The sequence below is a fragment of the Drosophila mojavensis genome, unplaced genomic scaffold (assembly GCF_018153725.1).
Source record: "Drosophila mojavensis isolate 15081-1352.22 unplaced genomic scaffold, ASM1815372v1 contig_136, whole genome shotgun sequence".
Taxonomy (NCBI): domain Eukaryota; kingdom Metazoa; phylum Arthropoda; class Insecta; order Diptera; family Drosophilidae; genus Drosophila; species Drosophila mojavensis.
The window spans coordinates 10,511,865-10,539,257 of NW_025318667.1; the positions used below are offsets into that span (position 1 = coordinate 10,511,865).

Consider the following 27,393-nt stretch of genomic DNA (forward strand, 5'->3'; position numbering starts at 1 on the left):
TTTCCCCACAATTTGTAAAAAACGCATTTCAAGTACTAGAGACTTGTGCTTTGGAATGTACACACATATTCATCATATGATTACACTCTGAAAGTTTGATTAAGATCTTATGTCTACAAAAGAAATTATTCAACAAATAAATTTTCATAATATTGCCCACATTTTGAATGGGAAATCCGGGTAAATTGCGTTTGCTGTATTTAAAAATTACTTACTCTATATATATATATATATATATATATATATATATATCTCTCTCTCATATATGTATCTCTCCATATGTCTCTCTCATTACTTTTCCCTCTCCCCATTTCTTTCATCCTTCTCCTTAAACGTGGCTTGTTCGTTAAGCTGAGATGAGCTTTTACTGTAAAAGAAAGCTGAATACGCATACACGAACAGTCAAAAGCACACACACACACACACACTAACACAATAACACACGTTCAATTAGCAGGAATAGTAAAGAGAGCTTTTCTTCTTGTGGTTTATTGAACGAATTAGCGAAGCTTAAAGCTAGAAAAAATATTGCTGGTCAAAATATGGTAATCCCTGCATCTGGATATGAAATGCGTCTATAAAAAATATATATTTTTTATTGTCATCAAAAATGTTGAATAAAATAAAGAAATAATTCGTTTCTTGTGTTTTGATGTATATAAGTATATTAAAAAATATTTGTATATATGTATGTATATGTATATAAGTTATATAAAAAAAAAAAAAAATTAATAATAATAACAATCATAATAATAAGAAGAAGCATATAACATTATTTTGTATATATTTGTGGCTACATTTCTAGATACTAGAAGTATAATTCGCTTGGATAAAAAAAAAAAAGAAAAAATATAATATAAAATATAATATTTAAATATATATCGAGATATTCCTAATAAGCTACAGCTAGTAAAAAAAATAGATGTACATATATAACGGTAAACATATAGATATATATATAGCTGATTATCTTTGTGCAACTAACTAAGGAGTAGGAGCAGGAGCAGGAGCAGGAGCAGGAGCTGGGGGCTGGGCGCTGGCTGAGGCTGGGGCACGCCCCACTCAGACAGACTTGATCAGGCGATCCTGCCGCTCGAACAGTTTCGTCTTATTGGCCAGCGTCTCGGCCGCCGTGGCAATGACACCGTTTGTGGCCGTTGCTGCAGCATCCGCTGCCGCTGCCGCTGCGGCCGTCGCCGCTTCCATGGCACGCGCCTGCAACTGCTCCTGGCGCAGGGTGGTGAGGCATTCACGGAACGCGAGCAGGAACTCGTCGGCATTCTCGTGATTGAAGCACATGGGCGGCTTGAGCTTGATGACGTTGTCGTTGGGCCCGTCGCTGGAGATGAGGACCTTGTGCAGCTGCTTCATGCGATTCACCAGCCAGTGCGCGGCCTGGGTGTCGGGCGAGCGCGTCTCCCGGTCGCTGACCATCTCGATGCCCACGAACAGGCCCATGCCGCGCACATCGCCCACGGACTCGAACTCCTGCTTCAGCTGGCTGCACTCGCGCAGCAGATACTCGCCCAGCTGCTGGGCGTTCTGCTGCAGCTGCTCCTCGTCGATGATGCGCATCACCGCGTTGGCAATGGCGCACGAGACCGGATTGCCGCCGTATGTATTGAAGTAGGCGATGCCGGTGTCATGGAAGGCCTGGGCGATTTCGGGCGTGGTCACCACAGCGCCCACCGGATGGCCATTGCCCATGGGCTTGGCCACGCACACGATGTCGGGCACCACGCCCTGCGTCTCGAACGCCCAGTAGTGGCTGCCCACGCGCCCGAATCCCACCTGCACCTCGTCCGCGATGCAGACGCCGCCGGTACGGCGCACCGCCTGGTAGGCCGCCTGGAAGTAGCCGGCGGGCGGCAGGATCTGTCCGCCGCAGCTCTGCAGGCTCTCCGCAATGAAGGCGGCCACGCCCTGGCCCTTCGCCAGCTGGCGCTCGCAAATGTCGGCAATGGGCTGGGCATAGAGTGCGCCCAGATCAGCATTGGGATAGAGCTTGTCCGTGAACTGGCCGCCGTAGATGTCCGGGCACGGAGCCACGTGCACGTAGTCCGGCTTCTTGGCGCCGCCCGGCTGATTGAACTTGTACGGCGAGATCTCCATGACGGATTGCAAGTGGCCGTGATAGGCGCTGCACGAGGACAAACAGATGCGAGGGTTAATCTCTATTCGATATTTGGAATGAGCGGGGTAGGGGGGAGATGTCTTACTGGTCCAGTGTGATCACATCCTGACGCTTCGTGTAGTTGCGCGCCAGACGCAGGGCCAAGTCGTTCGCCTCCGAGCCGGAGTTGACGAAGAAGCAAACGGACAGCGATGGCGGCATCTTGCTGGTCAGCGTACGGCCGCACTGCACCAGCTCGTCGTGCAGGAAGCGATTGTTCGTCGATATCGTGGCCATCTGCAGGGCGCCAGCTCGCACCACCTCCGGATGACAGTGACCCACTGCAAGTGAGAGCAGACGTGAAATATCTCATTATAATTAATGTGCTTGGGCTGATTATGAACCACTTTGAAGCGGTCCTAAGTGGAAATACTGGAAGCGGTTAGCTTGGTTCACTGACCTCAGCATAATCTCTCGGCTACGGAAAGTAACAACTGTCAGTTGCCTCCAAGATAACCTCAATGGTTCAGTTTTTTAAGCTTTGCCTAAAGAGTCTACCGGGAGACCGTACTTAACTCTAGGAATAGCTTAAAAAGTCTATCTGAGTGCTATGATATAAATGATGTATTAGAGCAGTCTTTAAAGAGTTAGATCTTAGGTCAGTTGGCCCAGTGATACAGGTAAATCGGTTAGCATCGGCTTGTGCTCTAATCTTGTGACTTTATTAAAGTGGGTACAGCAAGAGGACGACAAGAAGGAGCAATGAGGAGGAGCAGGTGAGGCGTAGGGGGAGTATGACGAGAATGAGGAGTAAAAGGCAGGAATGGGGTCAGATGAGAAGGACGAGAAGTAAAAGGAGTAGAATGAGGAGTAGAAAGAGGACGACAATGAGAAGGAGAAAAGAAGAGGAGCAGAAAGAAAAGGAGAGAGGAGGAGTTATAGACCGATCATGAGAAGGAGGAGAACAAAAGAGTTAACGAGAGTAGAAGTACTAAGATAAGAAGAAATGGCGAAGGAGCAGGAGGCGGAAAAAGTAAGGATAAAGGAAGAATGAATAGAGAGGAGAAGGTGTATTAGGGAGTACAGAATGAGAAGGAGGAGGTGCAGCAGTTGCAAAAGAAAGAGGAGAAGCAGATGCTACAAAAGGAGGATGATGAGCAGGAGACGAATAGCGAGAATGGTAAGTAAGAGCATGAAGAGGGGAGTCAGAGCAATAGCAGGAGGCGGAAGAGGAACAGTTGCCAAGAGCTACTCTGCCCTGCAGCAGTTGAAGATGCGCATCAGTGCATCAGAGGATGCCATTGCATTTTCATAGACAACGGACAACGGCCCACGGATCACGGACATCCGCATCCGCATCCGCATCCGCAGCTGGGGCCCGATTTGCTTCGAGCCGTGCCTATGGGGATGCCAGGTTGCATTTTGAGTCCACGCTGCGCAAAGCCAGATTCGACAGCAATTCCACCCAGATAAACGCCGCAGCGAGCCACTGTGGACGGGGATAGCTGACTGGCTGGCCACACGTGAATGCCATGAATAATGCTTATTTTTAGGCACATTCGAGCGGACGAACGAACGCATAGTTAGCGAGCGTCTCTGATTGCGAGAGCTCAGCAAAAACACTGTCCTACAAAATGCGAATCACTTGAAGAGAGCGAAAAGCAATTCACATCAACACTCACAATCTCTATATAGATGAATATTTATAGGAGTTTACGTTTTTCTCGATTTAATGTGCTTAGAAAGTATTTTTAATACATATGTAATTTAATCAAATTTACATATATACATATTTTAATAATAATAATATAAAAAAAACGTACGTAAATATTTAAAAAATAATTTATATATGTTTATATTATTTTTATGTAACAAAATTATTTCAATATTCTAAATAATTATAATTATTTGATTATTTAAAAACTCTTTAAATATTAATTAAATATTTTTAATTAGGATTAAATGCTTTAAAATTTGTTTTCAATTTTGCAAAGCATTTTTTTAAAATAATAATTAGAATAAGAAGATGATTGAGCATTGACAGCTATCAGCATTATTAAAAAAAAATAAATAAATAAATAAAAGAAAAAAAACATGTATATAACTAACTAAGCCATCTAATTAGTTCTAATATTTTGTAGGCGTGTGTAGCGAATTGTCAAGTCTTGACCGCATTTCCCTAATGACAAACAAACATACACACATACACACATACATACAAACACACTCATGCATATGCATGTGTCAAAAGTGTTTTTCACCATTATCACAGCGCAGAATTTTCCACTCGCAACGGCCGCCCGCTGATTGCTCAGTTTGTTAGGCTTGAACAAATATTGAATGTAGACTATGGACAAACGGCTAGATGACGGACAGCCCGTTAGCTGGCCGAGCCGGGCCAATCGGCCAAAGTGCGTAGTTGTTGTTGTTATCTCAAGTAGATTTCCACTCGGCACGAGACGTTCACATGTTGCTGCCCACAAGGCAACGCAACGCAAAGCAACGCAACGTAGTTCAGCTCGTTCCAGTGCAGCCACCCAGTTTCACAGCTGGGCCGTCACGTCGTCCAGCAGATAAGCGGCACACTACGCGCTCTGCTCGTCATAGTCGCCGTCACCGTCGCCGTCGCAGTCGACGCTGCTGCTTGGAAAGTAGCACGAGACAATAACGTGGCGATTGGAACGCGTGAGAGGCGACGCGACGTAGGAAATCACAAAGTTTCGTAATGAGCAATAACAAAGTGCCGTTGCTGTTATGACTGTAGCTGCTGCTGTTGTTGTTGTTGTTGCTGTTGCTGTTGCTGTTATGGTCAGCAATAGCAACACGTGCACTAAGCACGCTACGTTATCAACTCTAACAATAAACTAGTTAATATTTGTCTTGATACGTTTAGGCTGCCTTCAGTTATTGTTGTTCTATTGTTGTTGTACAGAAGACACAATGTAGTCGAAATCACGTTTATAGCTTGTGCACAGAAATAGCCTCGGTCTTGCGTTCAAGCACCTTGATCGTACGATCGATTGGCACTGATAATGCCAAAAGCATATCGTAAACGGTAAACAATAATGTGTACACAATTCAAAATTGTTATTTAAAGCGACTAAATAATAATTTGCTACTCGAACTATAAATAAACAGATTGTGCATGGTTGATACTGGGGGAATAAATTTGTTATTCAAATTTAAATATAAATATGCAAAATGGACCAAAATAGTCTAGGGCTATTAATAATGAATGATCTCTGTCCATTAATAGGCCTTATCGGGCAATATGCTAGGCACAGCCAGATAAGTTCCTATGAACTTGCCTACATGCATACGTACATACATGCATATGCACATACATACATAGTTGCATAGTTGGCTGCGCTCAATTCAGCAGCTTATCAGCTGCATATATTATACTTTTTTGCACTTAGTAGATTTTTGTAGTTATTTTTTTTTTTCTATTTTTTTTTCTCATTTATTATATGGCATAAATATTTGCAATAATGAAAATGAAAACTGCGCACAACGGCCAAATGTTAAAAGTTACACGAGGCTGTCGTCAGAGGGCGCGCTTACGTCACAAGCATAACAGCATGCCTGACCTGGCGGCGGCTGCTGCTTTACATAATTGTAACAGCTGATCGCTGCTGCTAATGCAAGCATCTACATTCTGAATGGAAAATTCCGTTACGAAAGCAAAAAGGGATAACAGTGCACTGGAAAATGGCACAGTGGGTCGACATTGTTGCAATACGCAAATTGTCAAATTGATAAATTGCACACAAATGTCAGTCCTAATTGAATTGCTTATGTTATTGCAAGTATTATTATGACGATGATTTCCATTGTTATTGTTATTGTTATTGTTATGGCTATGTGGGGCTCTATTGCTGTTTGTGCCACCAGCAGAGTAACCTAATCAGGCTCAGCAACAGCTGCTCGTGTTTTTGCCGTGTGCCGGGGCCCGAAATCAACGGGCAGCATCTACAATTTACGTAGTACACATAGGCCGGCCCCGGCCCAGGCCAGCCCAGCCCCAAGCGACGTGTGTGATAAGGCTGAGTCAGTATTATTATTATTTTTTTTTTTGCGCCAGCCACTCGAATCAAATCACACACACACAAGTTGCTCAATCGGGGCCTGAGCATGCCGTCAACGTCTGCCCAGCCAACAAGCCAGCTCGACCGCCTGCTTGGGGGGCGTAACCTTGAACTTGCTGCTGCAGCTGGTGTCCCCTCCCTTAATCCGCTACTGCATCATCAGCATCATCATCATCATCATCAGCATCATCATCATCATCGCCAGGGGTATCAAACTTTTTATCAGAATACATTGAGACGCATTTCGCACATATCAGCTTACTACATTATATTGTGACTGGCGATTATTTGATTGTGAACCCGGGCATGTCATAGCAGCGAGCCCAGCTCATCGGGCCCCGGTCCCGGGGACACAAAGTATCAGTTTTACTATATGCTAATTTCGGATGCTCAACTCAAAAGTTTATTAGAGCTAAATTAGCCTACTTTCTGTTAAGACGTATAATTTATGAACTATTCTATTGGGGCCATAATCACATTATAGTTATAGTTATATAATGAATCAACACTTACCATGTGCAACATTGTTGATGCAGTCCAGATAGCGTACGCCCTCCTCATCGAACATATATTGACCCTGGCCGCGTACGATCTTCAATGGATCCGAGCGATAGAAGAGCTTACAGGCTTGACTGCATTTTATTTCGTATTTTGTTGAAAAGAATAAAATAAATGTGAAATGTTTAAAAATATATTCTAAATCGAATTAATCGCAAGCAAGTAGGTTCTATATATATATAGGCGTTTAGCTGGATTATCTATCTATATGGCTTTTGGATGGGGACAACCGGGGCCTAGGTCCAAATTCAACAAAGTCGTCATCACAGCTACAGCCGCTGATACGTAGAATATGACGACCTGTACTGGAAGACTTGGGATTATCGTTTATGTACATTTGTACTTAAATGAAGAATTGCGCTATTTGGACGGCTTCAGGCTGTGGCTCTTGTTGTTGAGCAGCAAATCGATAAAAGCCAAAAATAAATACCGCTACTTGCGGCGCGAGTGTTTGGCAACAGCCAAAAATGCGAACTCGTCTCTTGGCCCGTTCGTCATTGTTGTCGTTGTTGTTGTTGTTGTTGTGGGGCGAAAGAGGCGAACACAAGCACAACCCAACGGCTGCAGCTACACAACGGATGAGTGTGCTGCATGGGGATGCCGTTAGTTGACCTTGACAGCGAAATTGTTTAACGCAAGGTCTACTAATTGTGCGCATAACATAAGTGCAGCTGCATATGCATATGCATTGCATTGCATAGCTTAACATAACATAACGTAAGGCAGCATAACGTAAGGATGCTAGTTATACGCCAGCTTAATTATATTGTTTAATTGTAATTATGTATATGGATTTAATTTAATACGCACCCAATGTGTTTGTTACGTAGTTTAATTGTCTCCGCCTTGGACAGCTGCTGGCTGGCCACGCTTTGCACTTGTTCACTTGCAAACGGCATTTTAAATTTTTTAGCTAAATTGTTAATAATATTATTATTTAAATGCGAGACTTGAGCGCGCGCACTTTGAAAAGTTGAACTGTTCCGGCAAGGATTACGAGTCAACTGAATTGAATTGAAGGCTGTGTATGTCGGTCTGACTGGCAGGCACTGGACGCCTTTAACGTCTTTGGGTGCTTAGAAATTGTCGCCGAATGACAAATTTTATGTGAGAGTAGAGCTATTTTATAACCAGCCCACTGCCATATACAATATAATATTATATATATACATATATATTGTATCTGTATGTATATACATATGTGTATGCCTCTGCTGATGTTGTTGCTTTTGTTATTTGGCACTGTTGCCGTTGCTGCCGCTGCTGCTGCCGCCGCTGCTGCTGCGGCTGCAGCTACACCGTTAAGAGACTCAATATTCCTTAATTGTGCCGCTGCTACTGCAGACGCTGTTACTGGCTGGCGCGCTCAGTTGCTGTTACTGTTAAGCGTAGCGCTGGCCAATGTATGCGTGAGTGCATGTACATACATATGTAAGTGTAGCGGCAACACACACGTGACTAGCACCTCTCTTGTTCTCGCTCTCATTCTATAGCCGCTGGCTGTGTGTGTGAGTGTCCGCTTGGTGTCGGTGTGATAACAGCAGCCAGCCGACAGAGCGTAGCGCAACGTGCGCTGAACGGGAACAACAACAACAGTCACAGCAACGACAGCTGAGCCGAAAGTTAGCCGAGTAGGAACTTTGTTGTTGTTAGAGATGCTCGCGTGCGTGATGCATGTGCTATAGTCATAGTCATTCAATAATGTGATGTAATATTTATGTATTATTTTAATTATTTATATAACTGCTTATATAATAATGTTTAAAGGACATATACCCCTACATGTTTCCTGTTTGTTTATTAAATTAAGATGTACATTTATAATATGTCATGAATATATAATATCGGCCTAAAAGTATGTTATAATTAAAATATGAATATATGTAATAATTTGTATATTTACATACTGTGATTTGTAAATATTATACATCATTAATTGCTACAACTAACTAAGATAATTGTACTGCCGATTTGTTTATATGAACGAGACGATGATTAATTGCCAAAAAATCACAGCTACTTCGCTGCACACTCACACTGACAGACATATATATGTATACTTCGAAATTCGTCTAAGTTCCGTTACATTTGGTGTGACCAGCTGATGCAACTGTGGAAATACTCTTAACAGCGCCAGCAAATACCAGCTTACAAATTTCAAATTGCACTATTTTTAATTATTGCAATTATTATTTATAAATGTTATTGCATTTGACTGTTGTAATCTTATAATAATGTACACTAAAGTATAACTAGGTAGGTAACAAATTATGTAAGTCCAGCATAATTAACTCATTGTAATTGCAGCATATTATTAACATGCGTCTGAAACTCGGCCGTGCCCTCCTCCAACGGCAGCACCATAATGCGGTCCAGCAGCTGCCATGTTATGAGCGGCTGGATCAAATTGTCTTTGCACACATACGCCGGAATTTTGAGATCAAAGCTGCGGCAGTGCCACTGCGGCTTCATTGGCGGAATGCAAATGCGGTACACAACTTTATCGTTGTCCTTCAGATTCTGAGGATCAACGGGCTTTGCATTCCGTTTGGCTTTTATTGCGCGCTTTGCGGCAGGACGGATTCGCTTACGAGGCGCTGCCTTGGGTAACTCTAGTGGAAGCGGAGTTGACTCCGGCATGCGCTCATTGGCGTTGTACTTCTCCCTCCACTTCGTCTCCAGTTTACACATCGCCTTTTCCTCATTTGCGCTTAGATTAACCGTTGAATTAATGCGCAGATAATGCAAAGTATCCGTTATCACATCATTAAAAAAACTGCGCGACTCGGGAATCCAAGTAGGACTCATGACAATATTAGTCTTTTTACGTTTACTCATTGTGCTTTGTCAAATCGTCAAGAAATACTCGAGTTGGCGTAATATTATTGCTGTATGCTTTTCGATTCTAGTTAATCTCGCGCAGTGTGTGCACACAATCTTTGAAATATTTTACACTTTTTGCCTTTAAAGGTGTTGCCACCACGCTTAACATATCCGTTAAACGGATAAAAATTCGCATATGTACATATGTATGTATGTAAATAAAGAGCTTTTAAGTACCATTTGATTTGCTCATCTAAAGATGCATAATAACAATGATAAAGCATTTTAATATGAAGTACAATGACGGATCCTTTTGTAGCCATTTGTGGCAACAATTAATAACACTAAGATTTATTTTCGGCGACTCATATTTATAAGATCGAAGCGTTAAAGCGGCGACCGCACTATGTCATACAGTAAAACCAATACACAAAAGAAGCAACACCAGCATCCACTAACACAAAACAATATCCCAAGGTAGATTTGAAAAATATATAAATTGTATAATTAAAGTAAAGGAGCGCGCGATAATGTTACGCCCCAAACGGAGCAAAAGAAGAGGTGAAGTGAGTGCGGAGCAGGCGTGGCAGGGTCATAAAAACAATAACAAAATAAATGACAACAAAGAACATTTATCTATGGCAAGCCGACTCTGAAATACCCTTACCGACATGGGCAAATTTGAATGTGTTTACGATATTCACTTCTCTAACTCTTTCTCTTTAATCCTCTCTAGGTCTTTCTCTCTTCCTATGTCTCTGAGTAGCATTATTGATGAGCTGCATACTCAAAGATATCTTATCTCCTGTGTTTGATACCCCTTGGCCATATACCTCCTGTAAGGGTATAGCGAAAAACCACAAAATCTAGCAAATGCATTTACGACTTGTCGATGAGTCGTGGGATCGTGGGATTCGCTACAGACAGCTAAACGCGTCGCCCAACATTTCTAAGCAGTTCAGTTGCTCAATTATTGTTGCTGGTTTCGGCTATTCGGTTGTTCAGTTGTTCGGTTGTTCGGTTGTTCGGCTATTCAGTTGTTGGGCTTGAGTAATGAGCACTGTCCGTCGACATGTTCGCAGTGCCGTAAAGGCGTTCAAATTAGTTGTAAAATCAGCCCGCACGATACATTTCATTTAATAACAGTTCGGACTTGTTTCTTCTTGCGAGAGTATATAATGCACACACGATGTCCGAATGAGCCACAGTCATCCGTCAACACCGTTCCAGTGAGCTCGTATAACTCCTACTCAACGAAACCTACAGTCCCAAAATGGCAAGTCCTTAAGAAAAGTGTGATCAGTCGGAATACCTCAGCTCATGAGGTCATAACGAATCTTGGAATAACAATAATAATAATAGAAACTCCCAACTGGTATCTTTCTGATCTGAATCCCTCTCTGTAGCACTCCATTTCTGCAATGGCTTTGATCGCTTCTCTGGCGCTGTGCGCCGCTGATGTCTCTCATTTGCCCCTCTCCCGGAGCTACTTGCCTCCGCTCAGTGGTGCCGGCGGCTACTCGGCGTACTCCTCGTATCCCTCGTACACGGGCAACTCCTACTCCAGCGGTGCCTACTACCCGAGTTCCCGCCTCGGCTCTGGGTACAACTCCGGCTACAGGCCCGGCTACAACTCCGGTCTAGGCTCTGGCTATGCTGCTCCGCTGGTCACCGCTGGCTACAACAGCTATGCAGCTGTGCCGCAGTACAACACCTATGCCACGCCCACACGCACCTATCTGCCAGCCCTGATAGGTTACTCGGGTGCTGGCTACTCCGGCTCTGGCTTAGCAGGCTCTGGCTACAGCGGCTTGGATACTAAATATGCCTCCAACGGTGGCTATATCTATTAGGAGACGATCTCAGGCTTTGCTTGGAACATCTTCAAATATGTCTCTCTACATCTAGTGTATATATTATATAAGTTTTTTTTTTTTCAACGCGTAATTAATAAACAATTCTATTATTCAATTAAACATAGTCTAACTTTTGGTTTCCGATCAATATTTAGCTATGAGCTATGATCATAGATAAGCTTATGCTATAGATAGTATCTGTGATTAAATGCAGTTTAATTGTAGATTCGACTTTCACTATTTTAAGTGCGTATAACTGTGAAGGCACTGTTTGTTAAACATAAATTGTACAAATATAAATACATATATAAATATATAACACGCGTAAGTGTAGACAACATTTAGAAACTATTAGTTAACAACTTTTTGGGGGTGATTGTGGACCGAGATGAGGATCACTTATGGTACAAGTCGTGCATGCACATCATCGCTTGCGTCATCTCCCCCGTAGGGCCCGGCTGGGAAGGCATCATCCCCAGAGCCTGGTACCAGGGCGTTCGAGCCTCGGCGTTCTCCTCCCCGTTCATTGACCAGCGAATGTATTCGGCTCGACTAATTGATTGAGTGAGACGGGAATAACGTAGATAAGAATTAGTATTATATTCCTATAAATATATATAAATCTTGTCACTCACTCTTGTGTTTTCGAGCGGAACCTGCGTAGCCATTTCGCTGCTCTGTGCTTGCCTTTGCTGCAGGAATCTCTGCAGGATTTTGGGTACACCGAACTGAAGGGGTTCACGCCCGGCCGTATAAGGAGCTGTGCCTGTCGCTGTCGTGTGGGTGTGTGCGCTGATGCCTCTGCTGCTGGTGCTGCTGCCGGAGTCGCATACCAAGTCCACTTCGTTGCCGTCTTCCCGGAGCGGCTTGTCGCCAAGCGTTGCCAGAGGATTCTGGAAATGCAGGTTAATATTGAGATCGCGATGTCCGCGCTGCCGCCGTTGATAGAACATGTACCCAATGCCAGTGGCAGCAACTGCCATCAACAGTAGCGCGGCCAGCAGCCAGACACCTCGACCCTCTCCGTCATCGCTGCGGTCCGACTGCTGCTCGCTGGAGAGCAGCCAATTCATGTCGATCTCGTTCGTGCTGCCATGGGGACACTGCTGGGCCTCCGGGACGACGGCATCGCCGCACATGCACTCGTAGCCGTAGTCGGCCAGGACACACATGCCGGCGCAGTGGGCGTGCTGGCAGGGATTGGCCGAGGCTAGCGGTTGTCGCGACACTCCGGCCACAATGATGTCCTGGGCATTCATCACGTTCAGGTTGATGGCCTTGCAGTTGCGCTGGCCGTACAGTTGACAGCGCACCGCCTCCCTGGCGCCCATATTGACGATGTAGGCGTGGTTCTCGTAGATGCTCAGTCCGGTCGGCTGCATCAGAGCGTTGCTCTTCTGCAGCAGCACATAGCTCTGCCTCTGCTTGGCACCGCCACGCCCCCCATAGCTGATCATCTCCAGGGTGCGGCTGTGCAGGTCCACAAAGTAGAGCATCTGCTGGTGGGGATCTGTTGCCAGGGCGGTCACATAGCTGCGATGCTTGCCCAGCAGCAGCTCCCGCCGGCTGCCGTCCAGGCGCGCCATGTGGATCTGGCTAATGTGCAGTCCGAAGGTTTCGCTGCGTATGGCCACGTAGAAGAGACGCCCCAGGTGTGCATCAACGGCAAGCGCCTTCAGACTGAACCGGGCCGTCATATGCAGTATCTGGCCACACATCTTGGCCCGGAAGCTGCACACACTGATCTTCTGCGGCGCACTGCCGCTGATCACGTACACGTTGCCCGTCGTCCACTCCACGGCCATTTTGCTGGGCGTGCGCAGAGAGAGGGCGGCCAGGCGCGTGCGGTCTCGCATGTCCACGCGGTAGATGATGTTCTCCTCCTCGCTGCTGAAGTAGCCCAGCTTGCGGCGCATGTCCACGTCGAAGCCGCTGATGCGCGAATCGTTCGCTGACCAGGCCACAGACAGCATCACCGGCTGCTCACTGAGATTGCGCACCTCGTTGTAGCTGGTGAAGAGGAGAGTCGCCCCGGACTGTATGCTCTTGCAGCTGCTGCGATCTTGGCGCAGCATGAAATCCGCATGGCACTGGCACTGATAGCTGCCCGGCGTATTCTCGCACAGCTGCGCGCACGGCTGCTGCTCCGGCGAGACGGCGCACTCGTCAATGTCCACGCAGCTGCGCTGATCGCTCTGCAGCCGATAGCCCTCCAGGCAGGTGCAAACGGCGCCCGCCGGCGTCGCCTGGCACTTGTGCTGGCAGAGCGGCCTCATGCAGGCGCTGCCGCACTGCGGACCCTCGTCGTTGCCATTCGTGCAGTCGTCGAAGCCGTTGCAGACACGCGACATGTCCACACACTCGCCATCGTGGCAGTCGAAGAGATGCGGCTTGCACGCTCGCCTCGCACTCGCACTCGCACTCATGCTCGTCCCGTTGCCGTGCAGCGTGTGCTGCTCGCAGTGCTCCTCGTCGCTGCCGTCGGCACAGTCGCGCTCCTTGTCGCAGCGGAACTCCTGCCGGATGCAGTGCTTGCTGTCGCGGCACTGGAACTCGTAGATGCTGCACAGCTCGCCACAGTCGGCCTCATCCTCGCCGCGTGGGCACTCGGCGGTGCCGTTGCAGCGCGCGGCCATGTCGAGACACAGCTTCAGATTGCTGCTGCACTGATACATGGGCGTGGCCAGCGTGCCGCAGCTAATGTTGGCTGCAGCAGCAGCACCGTCGCTGCTGCGCCGGTCACAATTGAGCTCGTCCGACTGATCCCCGCAGTCGTTGTGGCCGTCGCAGACGAGCCGCGCATCCAGGCACTGGCCGAGCAGGCAGCGATGCATCTTCTCCGGGCACTGGCGCTGTCCGCACTTGTCGTGCTCATCGGAGGCATCGCTGCAGTCGATGCGGCCGTCGCACTCCCAGCTGCTGGCAATGCACGATCCACTGCTGCACTGGAACATGCCGTGCTCACAGCTGGCGGCCTCCTTGCAGCGCAGCTCGTCCGAGTTGTCGCCACAGTCGTTGTTGCCATCGCAGACCAGGGTGTAGTCCACGCACTTGCCGTTGTCGCAGGCGTGCTGATGGGCGTGGCAGAGCTTGGTTCGATCTGAAAGGGATGAGGAGTATAAGAATTACATATATTCCTATATATCATATGTGCACATCGTATAGAAGTTGGCCTACCAAACTGGGCGCAGTGCAGCTCGTCGGAGCTATCGTTGCAGTCCTTGTGGCCGTCGCAGCGCTTGTTCTTGGCCAGACAACGCTTGCCGTCATGGCAGGCGAATTCCGACAGATCACACTTCACTTTGACGCGTTTGATGCCGTCGCAGTCCGACTCATCGGAGCCGTCGGCGCAGTCCTGATGCCCGTTGCAACGGTGCGCCATGGTCAGGCACTCGCCCGAGCTGCGGCAGCGGAACTCGCAGTCCAGGGCCTCGGTGCAGCTGCGATTGGAGGCGTCGCGGTAAACGAAGCCGGCGGGGCACAGGCACGTGCTGTCAAACTGTCCGGCACTGACGCACACATGCGAGCATCCGCCGTTGGCGTTCTGGCAGGGATGCGGGGACAGGCCGTCGCCCAGTCGCCGACTCGCCGCCAGAGGTATGCGCACGGGCAGCATGTGACTGAGGAAGGCGGTGGCCGCTGCGGCGGCACCATCGCGGCCCATATGCGGGCTCGCGTCGATCTCGATGCGCTTGTTGGGGCCCAGGTTGTTCTTGTGCGTCCAGTAGATGGCCGGTGTGCCGAGCTCGCTCCAAAAGAGATCCTGATCGACCAGGGCCAGTGCGTACGGCCGCCGGAACTTGCCTCGCAACGACTGCCCATGGGTCTGGCGATAATTGCTGTAGCTGATGCGACTCGTGTCGCTGTCCGACCAGAACATGGTGCGCGTTTCATAGTCCACGGCAAACTTGATGTCATCGTCGCCCAGGTCGTCCTCAAAGACATGCGTCTGGGCGCCTTTTCCGCTCAGTGCCAAGCGATCGATGTGCGTGTGCCGGCGCGCCTTGAGCGCCACAAACATAAAGCCCTCGGCTGGCATTACGGTCAGCCCGATGGGCCTCTCGTCGCCGGCAAAGAAACGCACCAAGGCACGCTGCCCGGTGCGCAGGGATAGCAGCTCAATCACGTGACGATCCATGTCCGACCAGTAGAGATTGTGGGCCAAGTGATCAAATGCCAAGCCGCTGATATTTCCCAGATTGCGATAGACCAAGGTGACCAAACGCTGCTCATTCATGTGGGGCACATACTCGAAGATCGCGCGCTGGATGTTGTCCGCTATGAAGAGGGTGCCATTGATGCTATTGAAGGCCATCTCGCTGATGTAGCAGGGCAGGTTGTGCGAGGCGGTGACCACATGTCGCCCGAACGAGGTGTGCTCGATCTCCAGCAGCGCCTGGCGCAGTCCAATGAACAGACGTTGCTTCTTCTCCGTTTGGCTGCAGCGGCGTCCATCGGTGGACAGTGTCATGCCCTCCGGGCAGGCGCACGTGTGGCCGCCCGCACTCGGCTCAGCGAGCAGGCAGAGATGTGAGCAGCGCGCCATTTCACAGGCATGCGCCACCTGCGGCTGCTTGGCCGGATGATAGATGTGCACGGCATAGATGGTGCGATCACGTGCCAATACCCGATGATCTTTGCCGGAGAATTTGTGGCAGGTGTGAATACTCCGGGTGCCCCAGTCCGACCAGTACAGGTGATCCTCAAAGATGGCAAGGCCATAGGGATGCTTTAGCATCCCATCGAGGACGGTTTGACGCGAGCTGCCATCCGGGTGCACACTCTGTATGCTGCCCAGCTTGGCGTCCACCCAATAGATGCGCTCCTGGTGCATGTCCAAGGCAATGCCGTTCGGCCAGTGTATATTATCCGATACAATCGGCTTGGAGTGGGCGCCATCCATGGAGGCACGGGCTATCATCGGCCTATTGCCCCAGTCGGTCCAGAACATTTGGCCACGCTGCGGCCACAGTGCCAGGCTGCGTGGCTGGTGCACATCCTCGGTGACCAGCACCACACAGTTAAGACCATCGTTCGAGCAGACCGCAATGTGTCGCATGACATTGTCCGAGAAATATATGTTGTGCGTCAGCCAATCGACGGCCAAGTCCTCGGGAGCGTCTAGGCCAGATGTGAGCAATATCTCGGCCATGGAGCCGTCGGCATGCGCGCGCACAATGCTCTCCGCCTCGTTTTGTATGTTGGTCCAGTAGATGTGCTCGCCGTCGAAGGCCACGCCAATCACCTTGGTCAAATTGGTGGCCACAGTGATGACGTGATGTCGCTCCTTCGACTGCGGCGCTAAGTGCATGCCCATCACAGTCATTTGGGTGGTGTACAGGAGTAGTGGGGATTGCTTCTCTCCGCCAATGCTTGTGGCGTGGCAGGTGCGATTGTTGGTGGCATCCAGCTCGTAGCCTGCATCACAGGTGCAGCGATAGCCACCGGATGTGTTCTCACAGCGCTGACTGCACAGATCCTGTTGCTCCTGGCACTCGTTAATGTCCTCGCACTTATCCTTAAACTTGAGCAGCCGAAAGCCCTTGGGGCAATAGCACTCCGGTCCACTGGTGGGCATCATGTGACAAGTGGCGCCGGGCGGGCACTGCTTGCTGGTGCAGTTGGGTTTCACATGGCAGCTCTCGCTCTCATCGCTGCCATCCGAGCAGTTGGGCTGACCGTCGCACACCTGAGCGAGCGACAGGCAGCTGCCATGATTGCGGCACATAAACTTGCCCATAGACGGTTGACACAGATCCTCTGCAGAGTAAAATTCACAATGCTAAAGCCTTCAATTGACCAAATTCCGTCGAGCATTTACTCACCACAGTCCTTCTCATCACTGCCATCGCCGCAGTCGTCGACGCCGTCGCAGAGCCACTGCTTCCGCTGCAGGCAACGGCCGTTGGCACAGAGGTGGCCGGTGGTGCAACTGGTCGCCGACTGCTTGCAGCCGGCGGTCTCATCGGAGCCGTCGGGGCAATCCTCTTTGCCGTCACACATAAAGTCAAGCGGTAAGCAGCTGTGATCTTGACACATGTACTCATACTGGCTGCAGTTGCGGTGTCCGAAGCTAGTCAGCATTCGATGCGGGCAATGGAGCTCGTCTTCGCCGCCGGGACAATTGTCGACACCATTGCATATTAGTTCCGCTGCCAGGCAGGCACCGTGTGGCTGGGCACACGGGAACCAATGCGGCTGCCGGCACAGCTTGTAGTCTGCCATCCACGGAGATATAAGATTTAGGTTAAGTTTGAGGTTAGATTCGATTTGTAGCTACCGCATTCCAATTCATCCGTGTTGTCTGTGCAATCGCTACGTCCGTCGCACATCTTCGCCTGTAAGATGCAGACTCCGTTTTTGCACTGGAACTGATCTCCATCGCAGCGTGCGTGCGCTGATCCCGTCGCGGTGGCAGCAGTCGCACCGCAAATGAGCAGCAGCACTCCACCGCACAGGCACAAAAGCCACCAGGACTGCTGCACATGGCACTGTGTTCGCACATTATTCTTTTGGCTCAAGGCTGCGGCCCTGTTGGGACAAAATGCACGTGTGCATTTGAGGTTAGGTTACGCAATGAGTCTCACTCCCCATCTCAATTTGCTACTCACATTTGATTTGTGCTCTTAATGCAGCGGCTTGTGGTCTTCTTCACCGCGTATTCGTTACTCATAAATTAAACATTAACGAAACAAAATATATCAAAACGTTCAACACAAATTACAAAGACAATGCAACAAGCGTGCGCAAAACTCAACGCAAACGTTAAGATGCAAAAAGCGAACTGAACGATGTTCAATTGCAAGAAAGCGCAATTGACTTATTGCACACCCACACATATGCATATGCGCAATTCGAAATTCGGCTAAGTTCCGTTACACTTGGTGTGACCAGCTGCAGCAACCGCTGAAATACCCATTAAAGCGCATATAAATGATATTTTTCAAATCTATGATTGTTTTTATTTTGCCAATTTAGCTTTTGTGATGTATTTAACTATTGCATTGTTATAATACACATGAAAATATACTGAGTTAGCATCATTTGTTCTTTAAGCATGTGGCAACTGCAGCATATTATTGACATAGGCCTGAAACTCAGCAGTGCCCTGCTCCACAGGCAGCATCATGATATGGTCCAGCAGCTCCCATGATAATAACGGCTGAACCATGTTATTTTTGCATACATATGCCGGAACCTTGAGATCGAACCTGCGGCACTGCCATTGGCGCCTCAGGCGCGGAACGTTAATGCGATATATCACATTAACGTTGCTCCTCAATTTGCGAAGAGGAATTGCCTTTCCATTTATAATGGCTACTGGTAAACGTACTCTAGTACGTTTGCCCTTCCCACGAGGCTGACGTGCTCCACGGAAATGGAGCTGCGGCATAAGACCATTGTGGGCCTGCTTCCATTTCGACACCAGTTTGTAAATCTTCAACATCATTGAACAGCTGCGGAGATCGAGAATCCAGCTAAATTTTAGGTTAAATTTTTCTGATTTTTCCTAAAACGTGACTCGAGATGACTTACTTGCTGCGTGGTCCAAAAACGTTTGAGCGAGAAAGTTCGATGACTGGCAGAATTTGAGTCTACATACACAACTGTCAAAAATATTATCCTTTGCGCCAAGTGGCAACTCTACCCGTTACATCGATTAGGCCGTAAGTAATTAGATATGCAACTTTTAAATGTAAGTTGCCGATTTGCCGATATATGCAAATATGAGTACTATGCGATAAATATGCGTATGAATAATCTACGATAAATCATGTTAAGTCATAAGAAGTAACATGACTGGACTGGGATCCCAAAATACAGCAATTTGACTGTTGCTTTTTGTGGCAACAATTAATAACACTAAGATTTATGATCGGCGACCCATATAAGACCGAAGCGTTAAAGCGGCGACCGCACTATGTCATAAAACAGTAAAAACAATAAACAAAAAAGCAACACCAGCATCCATTTAACACAAAACAATATCCCAAGGTAGATTTGAAAAATATATAAATTGTATAATTAAAGTAAAGGAGCGCGCGACAATGTTACGCCCCAAACGGAGCAAAAGAAGAGGTGAAGTGAGTGCGGAGCAGGCGTGGCAGGGTCATAAAAACAATAACAAAATAAATGACAACAAAGAACATTTATCTAAGGCAAGCCGACTCTGAAATACCCTTACCGACATGGGCAAAATTTGAATATGTGTTTACGATATTCACTTCTCTAACTCTTTCTCTTTCATCCTCTCTAGGTCTTTCTCTCTTCCTATGTCTCTGAGTAGCTTTATTGATGAGCTGCATACTCAAAGATATCTTATCTCCTGTGTTTGATACCCCTTGGCCATATACCCCCTGTAAGGGTATAGCGAAAAACCACAAAATCTAGCAAATGCATTTACGACTTGTCGATGAGTCGTGGGATCGTGGGATTCGCTACAGACAGCTAAACGCGTCGCCCAACATTGCTAAGCAGTTCAGTTGCTCCATTATTGTTGTTGGTTTCGGCTATTCGGTTGTTCAGATGTTCAGTTGTTCGGTTGTTCGGCTGTTCGGCTATTCAGTTATTCAGTTGTTGGGCTTGAGTAATGAGCACTGTCCGTCGACATGTTCGCAGTGCCGTAAAGGCGTTCAAATTAGTTGTAAAATCAGCCCGCACGATACATTTCATTTAATAACAGTTCGGACTTGTTTCTTCTTGCGAGAGTATATAATGCACACACGATGTCCGAATGAGCCACAGTCATCCGTCAACACCGTTCCAGTGAACTCGTATAACTCCTACTCAACGAAACCTACAGTCCCAAAATGGCAAGTCCTTAAGAAAAGTTTGATTAGTCGGAATACCTCAGCTTATGAGATCATAACGAATCTTGGAATAACAATAATAATAATAGTAACTCCCAACTGTTATCTTTCTGATCTGAATTCCTCTCTGTAGCACTCCATTTCTGTAATTGCTTTGATCGCTTCTCTGGCGCTGTGCGCCGCTGATGTCTCTCATTTGCCCCTCTCCCGGAGCTACTTGCCTCCGCTCAGTGGGGCCGGCGGCTACTCGGCGTACTCCTCGTATCCCTCGTACACGGGCAACTCCTACTCCAGCGGTGCCTACTACCCGAGTTCCCGCCTCGGCTCTGGGTACAACTCCGGCTACAGGTCCGGCTACAACTCCGGTCTAGGCTCTGGCTATGTTGCTCCGCTGGTCACCTCTGGCTACAACAGCTATGCAGCTGTGCCGCAGTATAACACTTATGCCACGCCCACACGCACCTATCTGCCAGTCCTGGCAGGTTATTCGGGTGCTGGCTACTCCGGCTCTGGCTTAGCAGGCTCCGGCTACAGCGGCCTGGATACTAAATATGCCTCCAACGGTGGCTACATCTATTAAAAGCCGAACTTAGTCTTTGCTTGGATCAGTATACCTATACTACACCTATCTTCATATGCAACGAGTGCTCACTATATATAGATATGTATGTAATTATGTATGTATAAATATTATATATACATATGTATGTAATTATGTATGTATAAATATATAACTGTATATATGCTTACCTATAAATCTTTTTTTTTACTATAAATAAAGTTGTTCTAACTATAATTATTTATGTTTTGTTTCTAAAGTTAAATGGGTTTGTAGGAAGACGGAAGGGGACAAAAGTGGGTTAGGATTTTTTCAGTCAGTCAGTCTCAATTTTTGAGAAATGGAATAGAAAAAAAAAAAACATTTATCTATTTTTTTTTTTTTGCAAGTTTGAAACTTTATTTATACACAGAACTAATTAAGAAACTTAATTAAAAAAAAAAAAAAATTTTGTTGTAGAAATTCGTTTTGTTAACCTTTAGCCCGATTCAATCAGAAATTGTGGAGATCAGCTTAATGCTTATAACGGTACGCGTATCCACCGTTGGCAGCGTAGCGGGTGCCGCCAGCACCATAGGAGCTGCCGCCTCCGTAGCGAGATCCACCATAGCCCTGACCAAAGCTGCGGCCCGAGGCCGAAGAGCTCGCAGTATAGCCACCGAGGCCCTGGCCAAAGGAGGAGGCGTAGCGAGCTGGCGAGGAATAGCTGCTATGGGAGACGGCTGGAGCGGAGTAGCTGACGTGCGAGACAGCTGGAGCGGAGTAACTGCCTTGAGCTGGTGCCAGGTACTGCCGGGATGGGGCATATGTAGAGGCAGAGGATGAGTAGCTGCTGCGAGAGACTGCTGGAGCGGAATAGCTGCTGCGAGAGATAGCTGGAGCGGAGTAGCTCACTTGCGAAACAGCTGGAGCTGAGTAGCTACTGCGAGAGACAGCTGGAGCGGAGTAGCTGCTGTGGGAGACTGCTGGAGCGGAGTAGCTCACATGCGAAACAGCTGGAGCCGAGTAGCTGCCGCGAGAGACAGCCGGCGCCGAGTAGCTGCTATGGGAGACTGCTGGAGCAGAGTAGCTGCTGCGAGAGACAGCTGGAGCCAGGTACTGGCGCGACGGAGCTGCATAGCTTGAGCCAGTTGAGCTGTAGCTGCCGTGTGAGATGGCTGGGGCAGAGTAGCTGCTGGCGCCTGCGGTCGAGTAGCTGCTGAGGGATGCAGCCGGTGCCAGATACTGTCGAGATGGCGCTGCATAGCTGGAGCCGTGCGAGCTCGACGAGTAGGAGCTGGATGGTGTATAGGAGCCGACGCCGCTCGATCCCGCCGAGCTGTAGCCGCTATACGCATTGGCCTGTGGTGGCAGATAGGTGTTGCTCAAAGGAGTGGCCACGCCCAGGGCGGCAAGGGCCAGCAGCGCGGAGCAAATGGCAAATGGACGCTGTCGACAGACACAGATGGATTAGCTGGGATTAGCAACTGGACACACTCGCTGAGCGGGCGACTTACCATGACGAGCTCGTAGTAGTTGCCGGTTGTTTAGAGATGCCAAGCAAGCGGTTACTGATGCCCCTAGAGTTGCGGACCAACACTTTTATAGCGCTCACAAACAAAAGAATTGTGTGTACAAATCGTGTTGAAGAACGAAACGGAATCCAAGATCTCAGTTAAACTAGTCAGCAGAAATTTGAGTACCACACCCTCAGCTGTGTATTAGACGAGCCTGAAACGAGTCTTACACATTAGACAATCAGAAAACGTAATTCTGGCTAATTGTAAAGTAAAATGAGCTTAGCGAGCAAATATCGAAATATCGTAATATCGCAATACTTGATATTCTCAAGCAGTGGCAACGCTACCAAAAGACGTTACCTTATAAAGATACCAATCAGAACATTTTAAAATATATTTTAAAAAATGTATATATGTAAATATTAAAAAAAAAAAAAAAAAAAAACAGAAATACTGAAAATAGTTTTATATTAATAAATATTGATAAAATAATTAATATTGAACCAAAATTGATACATAAAATTAATAAATTTTTTTTAATACTACAAAGTTTTTATACATTTAACGTGTCAAAAATACTATATTACTTGAAAAAATTAAGTATATCAGGAATTAATTTAAAATAAATAGATATAGAATCACTATTCAAATAAATAGAATATGAGAAAATCAAATAATTTGTAGTGCAGTGTAGACGCAGAATTGCGCTATAGTGGAGGATGCCATGGGATCTAATAGTAGTTTGTTTATTTTTAGCTATGTCCATTTCGGAAGTCGCAGAGCCAAACACAAACATTAACGCAAATAATTTGAAAGTTTAATTAATGATGCGATTTTTTGTTGTATCTAGTATTTTTGGGGTCTTTGTTGTTTATTTTCGGTTCTCAGCTCAGACTGGCCAGGCTGAGCGTTGGTATTGGGGAAAAACGTAAGATAAGCAAGGTGCAGAGATAGAGGCAGAAGTGGAGTTAGAGCTAGACATAGACTAGAAGCAGAAGTAGAGCTAAAGGTGGAGATAGATATATATATATACATATATATATGTAAATGTGGATATAGATCTACATAGATATATAGACAGAGGAAGAGATACTGGTAGAGGTAGAGGTAGAGGTAGAGGTAGAGGTAGAGGTAGAGGTAGAGGTAGAGGTAGAGGTAGAGGTAGAGGTAGAGGTAGAGGTAGAGGTAGAGGCATCGCCTCTATGTTGGTTTGCTCAGATTGACTGACATAGCTGCGGGCCTGCAGTTGGGGCATGGGACTTGGCACTTAATCTTGGCTGAAAGCTTTAACGTTTGAATGCTTTATTCGGGCTGAAGGCGACGATTACTCACATTGGACATTAATTATAATTCGCACCGTGTTTATTTCATTGCGTGCTCAGCAAATGGTGAAGAAACCAGAAACAATAACAGAAACGAAAACAAAAACAAACAATTTGTTTATGGGCGCAATTTCAAATTATGCGCCCAACTTTGTAGATCATTATCCTAACTCATATACTATACCTATATATCAGATGGGTGTTGATAGTCCATACGAACCAAAGTGGTGTTGGCAGTGGCTTACCTCGCTTAGCCAATATCAGTATATTGTAGATATGTACAAACTTAGATATGTTGGCCTGGATATATATATGTAAGTATCTATATAGTTTTGTATTATTTACTTTATCTGATTTACTACGGAGTTACTATTACTTTTACTACTGAATAAATTAAACACAAATTATATTAACTTACGTGCTTATTTCCTATGACTTATAATTGAGCTACTATATCTACTGCTATTCATATTACTGCAGTACTACATGTATTTTAAATAATCTTTATAATTTTATAATACTATTTTTGCTACTATTATCTATCTGATTACTATTTCTATATACTATTATTTCTATTTTGATATTACTATTAGTACTAACATATTACAATATTTACGTTGATACATTGTAATATATTTCTACTGCTATACTACTAATTCTACTACTTTGTTACTACTATACTTTTATTTTCCTCTGCTTGCATATACTTATTTCTACTACTCTACCACTTCTACTACTAATTATATATAAAGTACTCTACCACTTCTACTACTAATTATATATATGTACTACCACCGCTACTACTATTACTACTACTAATACTGCTCTACTACTACTACTACTACTACTATTACTACTTTTACTATACTACTACTATTTATTTACTTACTTGATTGACTGCTACAGAAAGTCTTAATACTACGACTATATCTACCTTGCCAATTTTAACTTGACTACTTTTATTCAGGTCATTCTCTGTCCTCTCCATCTGATTATGTGATTCTTTCTATTTCCTATTATAAATAGTTATTCAACTTTAACAATTTTTGCTTTAGCCTCTTCCACTATTTCCTCTTCGACAATTACTTTAACTTTAGCCTTTACTCTATCTGTTTTTACTACTCATTTGACATCTATTATTTAATTTTATTTCACTATTTCCACTTTTACTCTTTCTTCTACTTTTTTGTTAGTATACTTTTTTTTGTTAGTATGACTAAACTTTTTTCAGCTTCGTCTTTACTGCTACTTGCACTTTCGTTACTACTCGTCTCTCTCTTTCTCTCTCTTCTACTTCTACAATCTTTGCTTAAAATATCTCTACAATTAGAGTTGAGCGCTAAAAGACTCTCATAATATTTCTGCCCGCATGAAGTTCCTCCTTCGAATTGCTAATCATTAATGACAGCATAAATAATAATAATACTAATAAATAAAAAAACACGTTCTGCCTAGCAAAAATGTAAATATTAACTCATTTAGCATATATTCAAAGCTGACATTGTCCAATGCAATTTGACTACCGATTCGACTTTCACTATCGAGCCAGAGCCAGCGCCAGCGGAGCTTAACTATGGAATAGACTTAGTAGTATACTACGGCAGGTGTCGATGAGATAATGAGTGGAGGAATAGCTCAAACAGCGCTAAGATTTATTTCGGAGTTCTACTACTAATTGGCGCGGCCCGCATGTCGTTCGGTTCTCGTTCTCTTGCTCTTCGCTTTAAATGAAGCTGACTAAATTCCTCATAATTATCTTGATATTTAATTAACCAATTTTAGTGGCGTCAATAAATTATTTTTCCAAACATTTACAGACAATTTATTGGCTATTCGAACTGAACTGAATATGTATTAATTGCAAACAAGTACGAAGAGTTCCAGCTGAACGACTGCAGCATACCCTAACCATAAGTTAGATAAACGAAATGTAGCTACATTTGATGCTGGCATATATGAAGTAGCGAGTTTACAGGGTATTCACAAAAAAAAAAAACAATTAACTTTTTAGCTGAATCAATACAAGCCAATACAAAGCTGATTATGTGTTATTTATATTATGTGCACCTACTACTATTATAAGTTTACCAACCGATATATACATATGTATATATACATGTGATATATATATATTATATATGGTATATAAAACCTGATACGACAAACGTAATTTGCAAAGATTATTTTTTGTTGCGTGAGTTTGTTGTGCCTTTTTTTTTTTTTTTTTTACCTCTTTCTCATCTTTCTCACATGCCTTTTGTGCTGCTGAATTGGGAGCGCTAAAAAAGCATTGAATATATACAAGTATATATGTACATATATATATATATTCATACATATATATATTTTTTTGTTTTTGTATTTTATGTATTGCATTTTGATTTTTCCTCTCTTTTGTCGAATCGGGTTAATGTTAATGGACACTCGAAGAAACTTGTTATGCCCGAATAACGGAGTGCAAGTAAGGAAGAGTCGTGTGTGAGAAGCGCATAGAAGGGCCGTTGCCCCGGCCCAACGCTGCAGCTGCATCCAGAACATATGCATATATATATATTTAGGCCCGTTGCAATTCCTCAGATGCCGACTTGTTGCCATCGTCTGCACATCGCTCGCCGCTCGTCACTCGTCATGCAGTTCACTTGGATTTTGTTATCGCTGTCGGTGCTGGCGATGCACAGCTTCGCCCTGCCAGCGGGCAGCACAACGAAGCCAAAGGTATTCATTGACAGCAGCGACAGTACGGAGCCGATGCTGTACCATTTTATTACGGAACATCGGCCCACATCGATGGGCCAGAACTATTACCTCAAGCCCGGCCAGCTGGTCGGCACATTCAGCCTCGACTCGGGCACGCTGCACGTGAAGCACGAGGACAGCAAGCGACCCATCAGCAGCAAGCTCAACATTCTCTTTGTGGCCACGGCCAAGGAGAAGGATGCCGCCACCTAGGAATCAGCTACGATCTTTATATATCCACATATATGTAAATCCCATCTATTGTATCTTTCTCTTGAGCAGCTCAATAAAGCCCAGCGTTGAATGAATGTCTATATATAGCTGATCCTTTTGTAATGGAAATATATATATATATATATATATATATATATATATATATATATATATATATATATATAAATAGCTAGATGAACTGAACCACCTTTATATAAATCTTTAGATACATATCTCCCATTCTTTGTATCTATCTCTTGATATATGTACGTATAGATATATTTAGATACAGAGATAGGGATCTATCAATATAGAGAAACACACGCCAGCAGAGGCGTGGCAAATTGAAAACAATCAAAATTCAAAATCTTTCTCTCATTTGGCGATCTTAAGTCTAGTTAACAGTGGACTCCCTGACTTCTTCAGACTGATCTATATTTTATATCATTGTAATCAACCAAGTTTACAGCCGGTAGTGCTCCATAGTAGTGTTTTTACTTGCTTTAAGCGCATGTTGATGGCTGAATGAACCGTTTTAGGTAACAAGTTTTAGGTATGAGATAGATGTATTGATATAAATATATATACTTTATGTATATATTTATGAGATCATGATATCATAATACAATATGATATCACAAAAAGCCTCAAAACGTCGTATCTATTTCTAGAGAATTCACATTATATATCAAAAGAATTCTCTGGAATCTTAACTGCATTCGGAATTATAGTAGAACAATGGTGTTACTTAGACAAGTATATATAGATACCCATACATACATTATATATTGGAACACAAATTTGCATATTTATTGG

General features: G+C 45.4%; 8 protein-coding genes across 12 annotated transcripts; 3 read left to right on the forward strand and 5 right to left on the reverse strand.

Annotated features, from left to right (window-relative positions):
- Positions 1 to 767: 767 nt before the first annotated feature.
- Positions 768 to 7,877, reverse strand: LOC6585158 (alanine--glyoxylate aminotransferase 2-like). Its single transcript, XM_002010761.4, has 4 exons — positions 7,570 to 7,877; positions 6,715 to 6,833; positions 2,220 to 2,454; positions 768 to 2,140 (listed from the first exon to the last, which is right to left on the reverse strand). The coding sequence occupies exons 1-4, from the start codon at positions 7,656 to 7,658 to the stop codon at positions 1,063 to 1,065; spliced, it is 1,521 nt and encodes a 506-aa protein (XP_002010797.1). The 5' UTR covers positions 7,659 to 7,877; the 3' UTR covers positions 768 to 1,062.
- Positions 7,878 to 9,904: 2,027 nt separating this feature from the next.
- On the forward strand, positions 9,905 to 11,558 carry LOC6585159 (prisilkin-39). Of its 2 annotated transcripts, none has more exons than XM_002010762.4 (2): positions 9,905 to 10,059; positions 10,989 to 11,558. In XM_002010762.4, exon 2 carries the CDS (start codon positions 11,004 to 11,006, stop codon positions 11,433 to 11,435), a length of 432 nt encoding a protein of 143 aa, XP_002010798.1. In that variant the 5' UTR covers positions 9,905 to 10,059; positions 10,989 to 11,003; the 3' UTR covers positions 11,436 to 11,558. The 2 variants fall into 2 exon arrangements, with proteins under 2 accessions (XP_002010798.1, XP_032588451.1); XM_032732560.2 differs by lacking the exon at positions 9,905 to 10,059 and adding an exon at positions 10,605 to 10,858.
- A 79-nt stretch (positions 11,559 to 11,637) lies between these two features.
- Positions 11,638 to 18,259, reverse strand: LOC6585160 (putative vitellogenin receptor). 2 transcript variants are annotated; one of them, XM_015161102.3, is made up of 7 exons: positions 18,050 to 18,259; positions 17,719 to 17,969; positions 17,264 to 17,656; positions 14,616 to 17,198; positions 12,396 to 14,538; positions 12,074 to 12,331; positions 11,638 to 11,990 (listed from the first exon to the last, which is right to left on the reverse strand). In XM_015161102.3, the coding sequence occupies exons 1-7, from the start codon at positions 18,109 to 18,111 to the stop codon at positions 11,834 to 11,836; spliced, it is 5,847 nt and encodes a 1,948-aa protein (XP_015016588.1). In that variant the 5' UTR covers positions 18,112 to 18,259; the 3' UTR covers positions 11,638 to 11,833. The 2 variants fall into 2 exon arrangements, with proteins under 2 accessions (XP_015016588.1, XP_002010799.1); XM_002010763.4 differs by having other exon boundaries at positions 12,074 to 14,538; positions 18,050 to 18,258.
- A 113-nt stretch (positions 18,260 to 18,372) lies between these two features.
- On the reverse strand, positions 18,373 to 19,084 carry LOC6585161 (moonshiner). Of its 2 annotated transcripts, none has more exons than XM_002010764.4 (2): positions 18,975 to 19,084; positions 18,373 to 18,895 (listed from the first exon to the last, which is right to left on the reverse strand). In XM_002010764.4, the coding sequence occupies exon 2, from the start codon at positions 18,886 to 18,888 to the stop codon at positions 18,490 to 18,492; it is 399 nt and encodes a 132-aa protein (XP_002010800.2). In that variant the 5' UTR covers positions 18,889 to 18,895; positions 18,975 to 19,084; the 3' UTR covers positions 18,373 to 18,489. The 2 variants fall into 2 exon arrangements, with proteins under 2 accessions (XP_002010800.2, XP_032588453.1); XM_032732562.2 differs by having other exon boundaries at positions 18,373 to 18,916; positions 18,975 to 19,080.
- A 504-nt stretch (positions 19,085 to 19,588) lies between these two features.
- On the reverse strand, positions 19,589 to 25,869 carry LOC122757012 (uncharacterized protein DDB_G0271670-like). The gene is made up of 4 exons (XM_044008079.1): positions 25,859 to 25,869; positions 23,428 to 23,506; positions 21,350 to 22,235; positions 19,589 to 19,764 (listed from the first exon to the last, which is right to left on the reverse strand). The coding sequence occupies exons 1-4, from the start codon at positions 25,867 to 25,869 to the stop codon at positions 19,589 to 19,591; spliced, it is 1,152 nt and encodes a 383-aa protein (XP_043864014.1).
- LOC6585162 (prisilkin-39) lies at positions 20,025 to 20,973 on the forward strand. Its single transcript, XM_002010765.4, has 2 exons — positions 20,025 to 20,251; positions 20,382 to 20,973. The coding sequence occupies exons 1-2, from the start codon at positions 20,249 to 20,251 to the stop codon at positions 20,826 to 20,828; spliced, it is 450 nt and encodes a 149-aa protein (XP_002010801.2). The 5' UTR covers positions 20,025 to 20,248; the 3' UTR covers positions 20,829 to 20,973.
- LOC6585163 (cuticle protein 16.5) lies at positions 21,192 to 22,616 on the reverse strand. Of its 2 annotated transcripts, XM_032732556.2 has the most exons (3): positions 22,304 to 22,616; positions 21,681 to 22,235; positions 21,192 to 21,650 (listed from the first exon to the last, which is right to left on the reverse strand). In XM_032732556.2, exons 1-3 carry the CDS (start codon positions 22,304 to 22,306, stop codon positions 21,321 to 21,323), a joined length of 888 nt encoding a protein of 295 aa, XP_032588447.2. In that variant the 5' UTR covers positions 22,307 to 22,616; the 3' UTR covers positions 21,192 to 21,320. The 2 variants fall into 2 exon arrangements, with proteins under 2 accessions (XP_032588447.2, XP_015016589.2); XM_015161103.3 differs by having other exon boundaries at positions 21,193 to 22,235; positions 22,304 to 22,612.
- A 315-nt stretch (positions 25,870 to 26,184) lies between the features above and the next one.
- Positions 26,185 to 26,680, forward strand: LOC6585164. The gene has a single exon (XM_002010767.3). It carries the CDS (start codon positions 26,206 to 26,208, stop codon positions 26,575 to 26,577), a length of 372 nt encoding a protein of 123 aa, XP_002010803.3. The 5' UTR covers positions 26,185 to 26,205; the 3' UTR covers positions 26,578 to 26,680.
- The last annotated feature ends 713 nt before the right edge of the window (positions 26,681 to 27,393 follow it).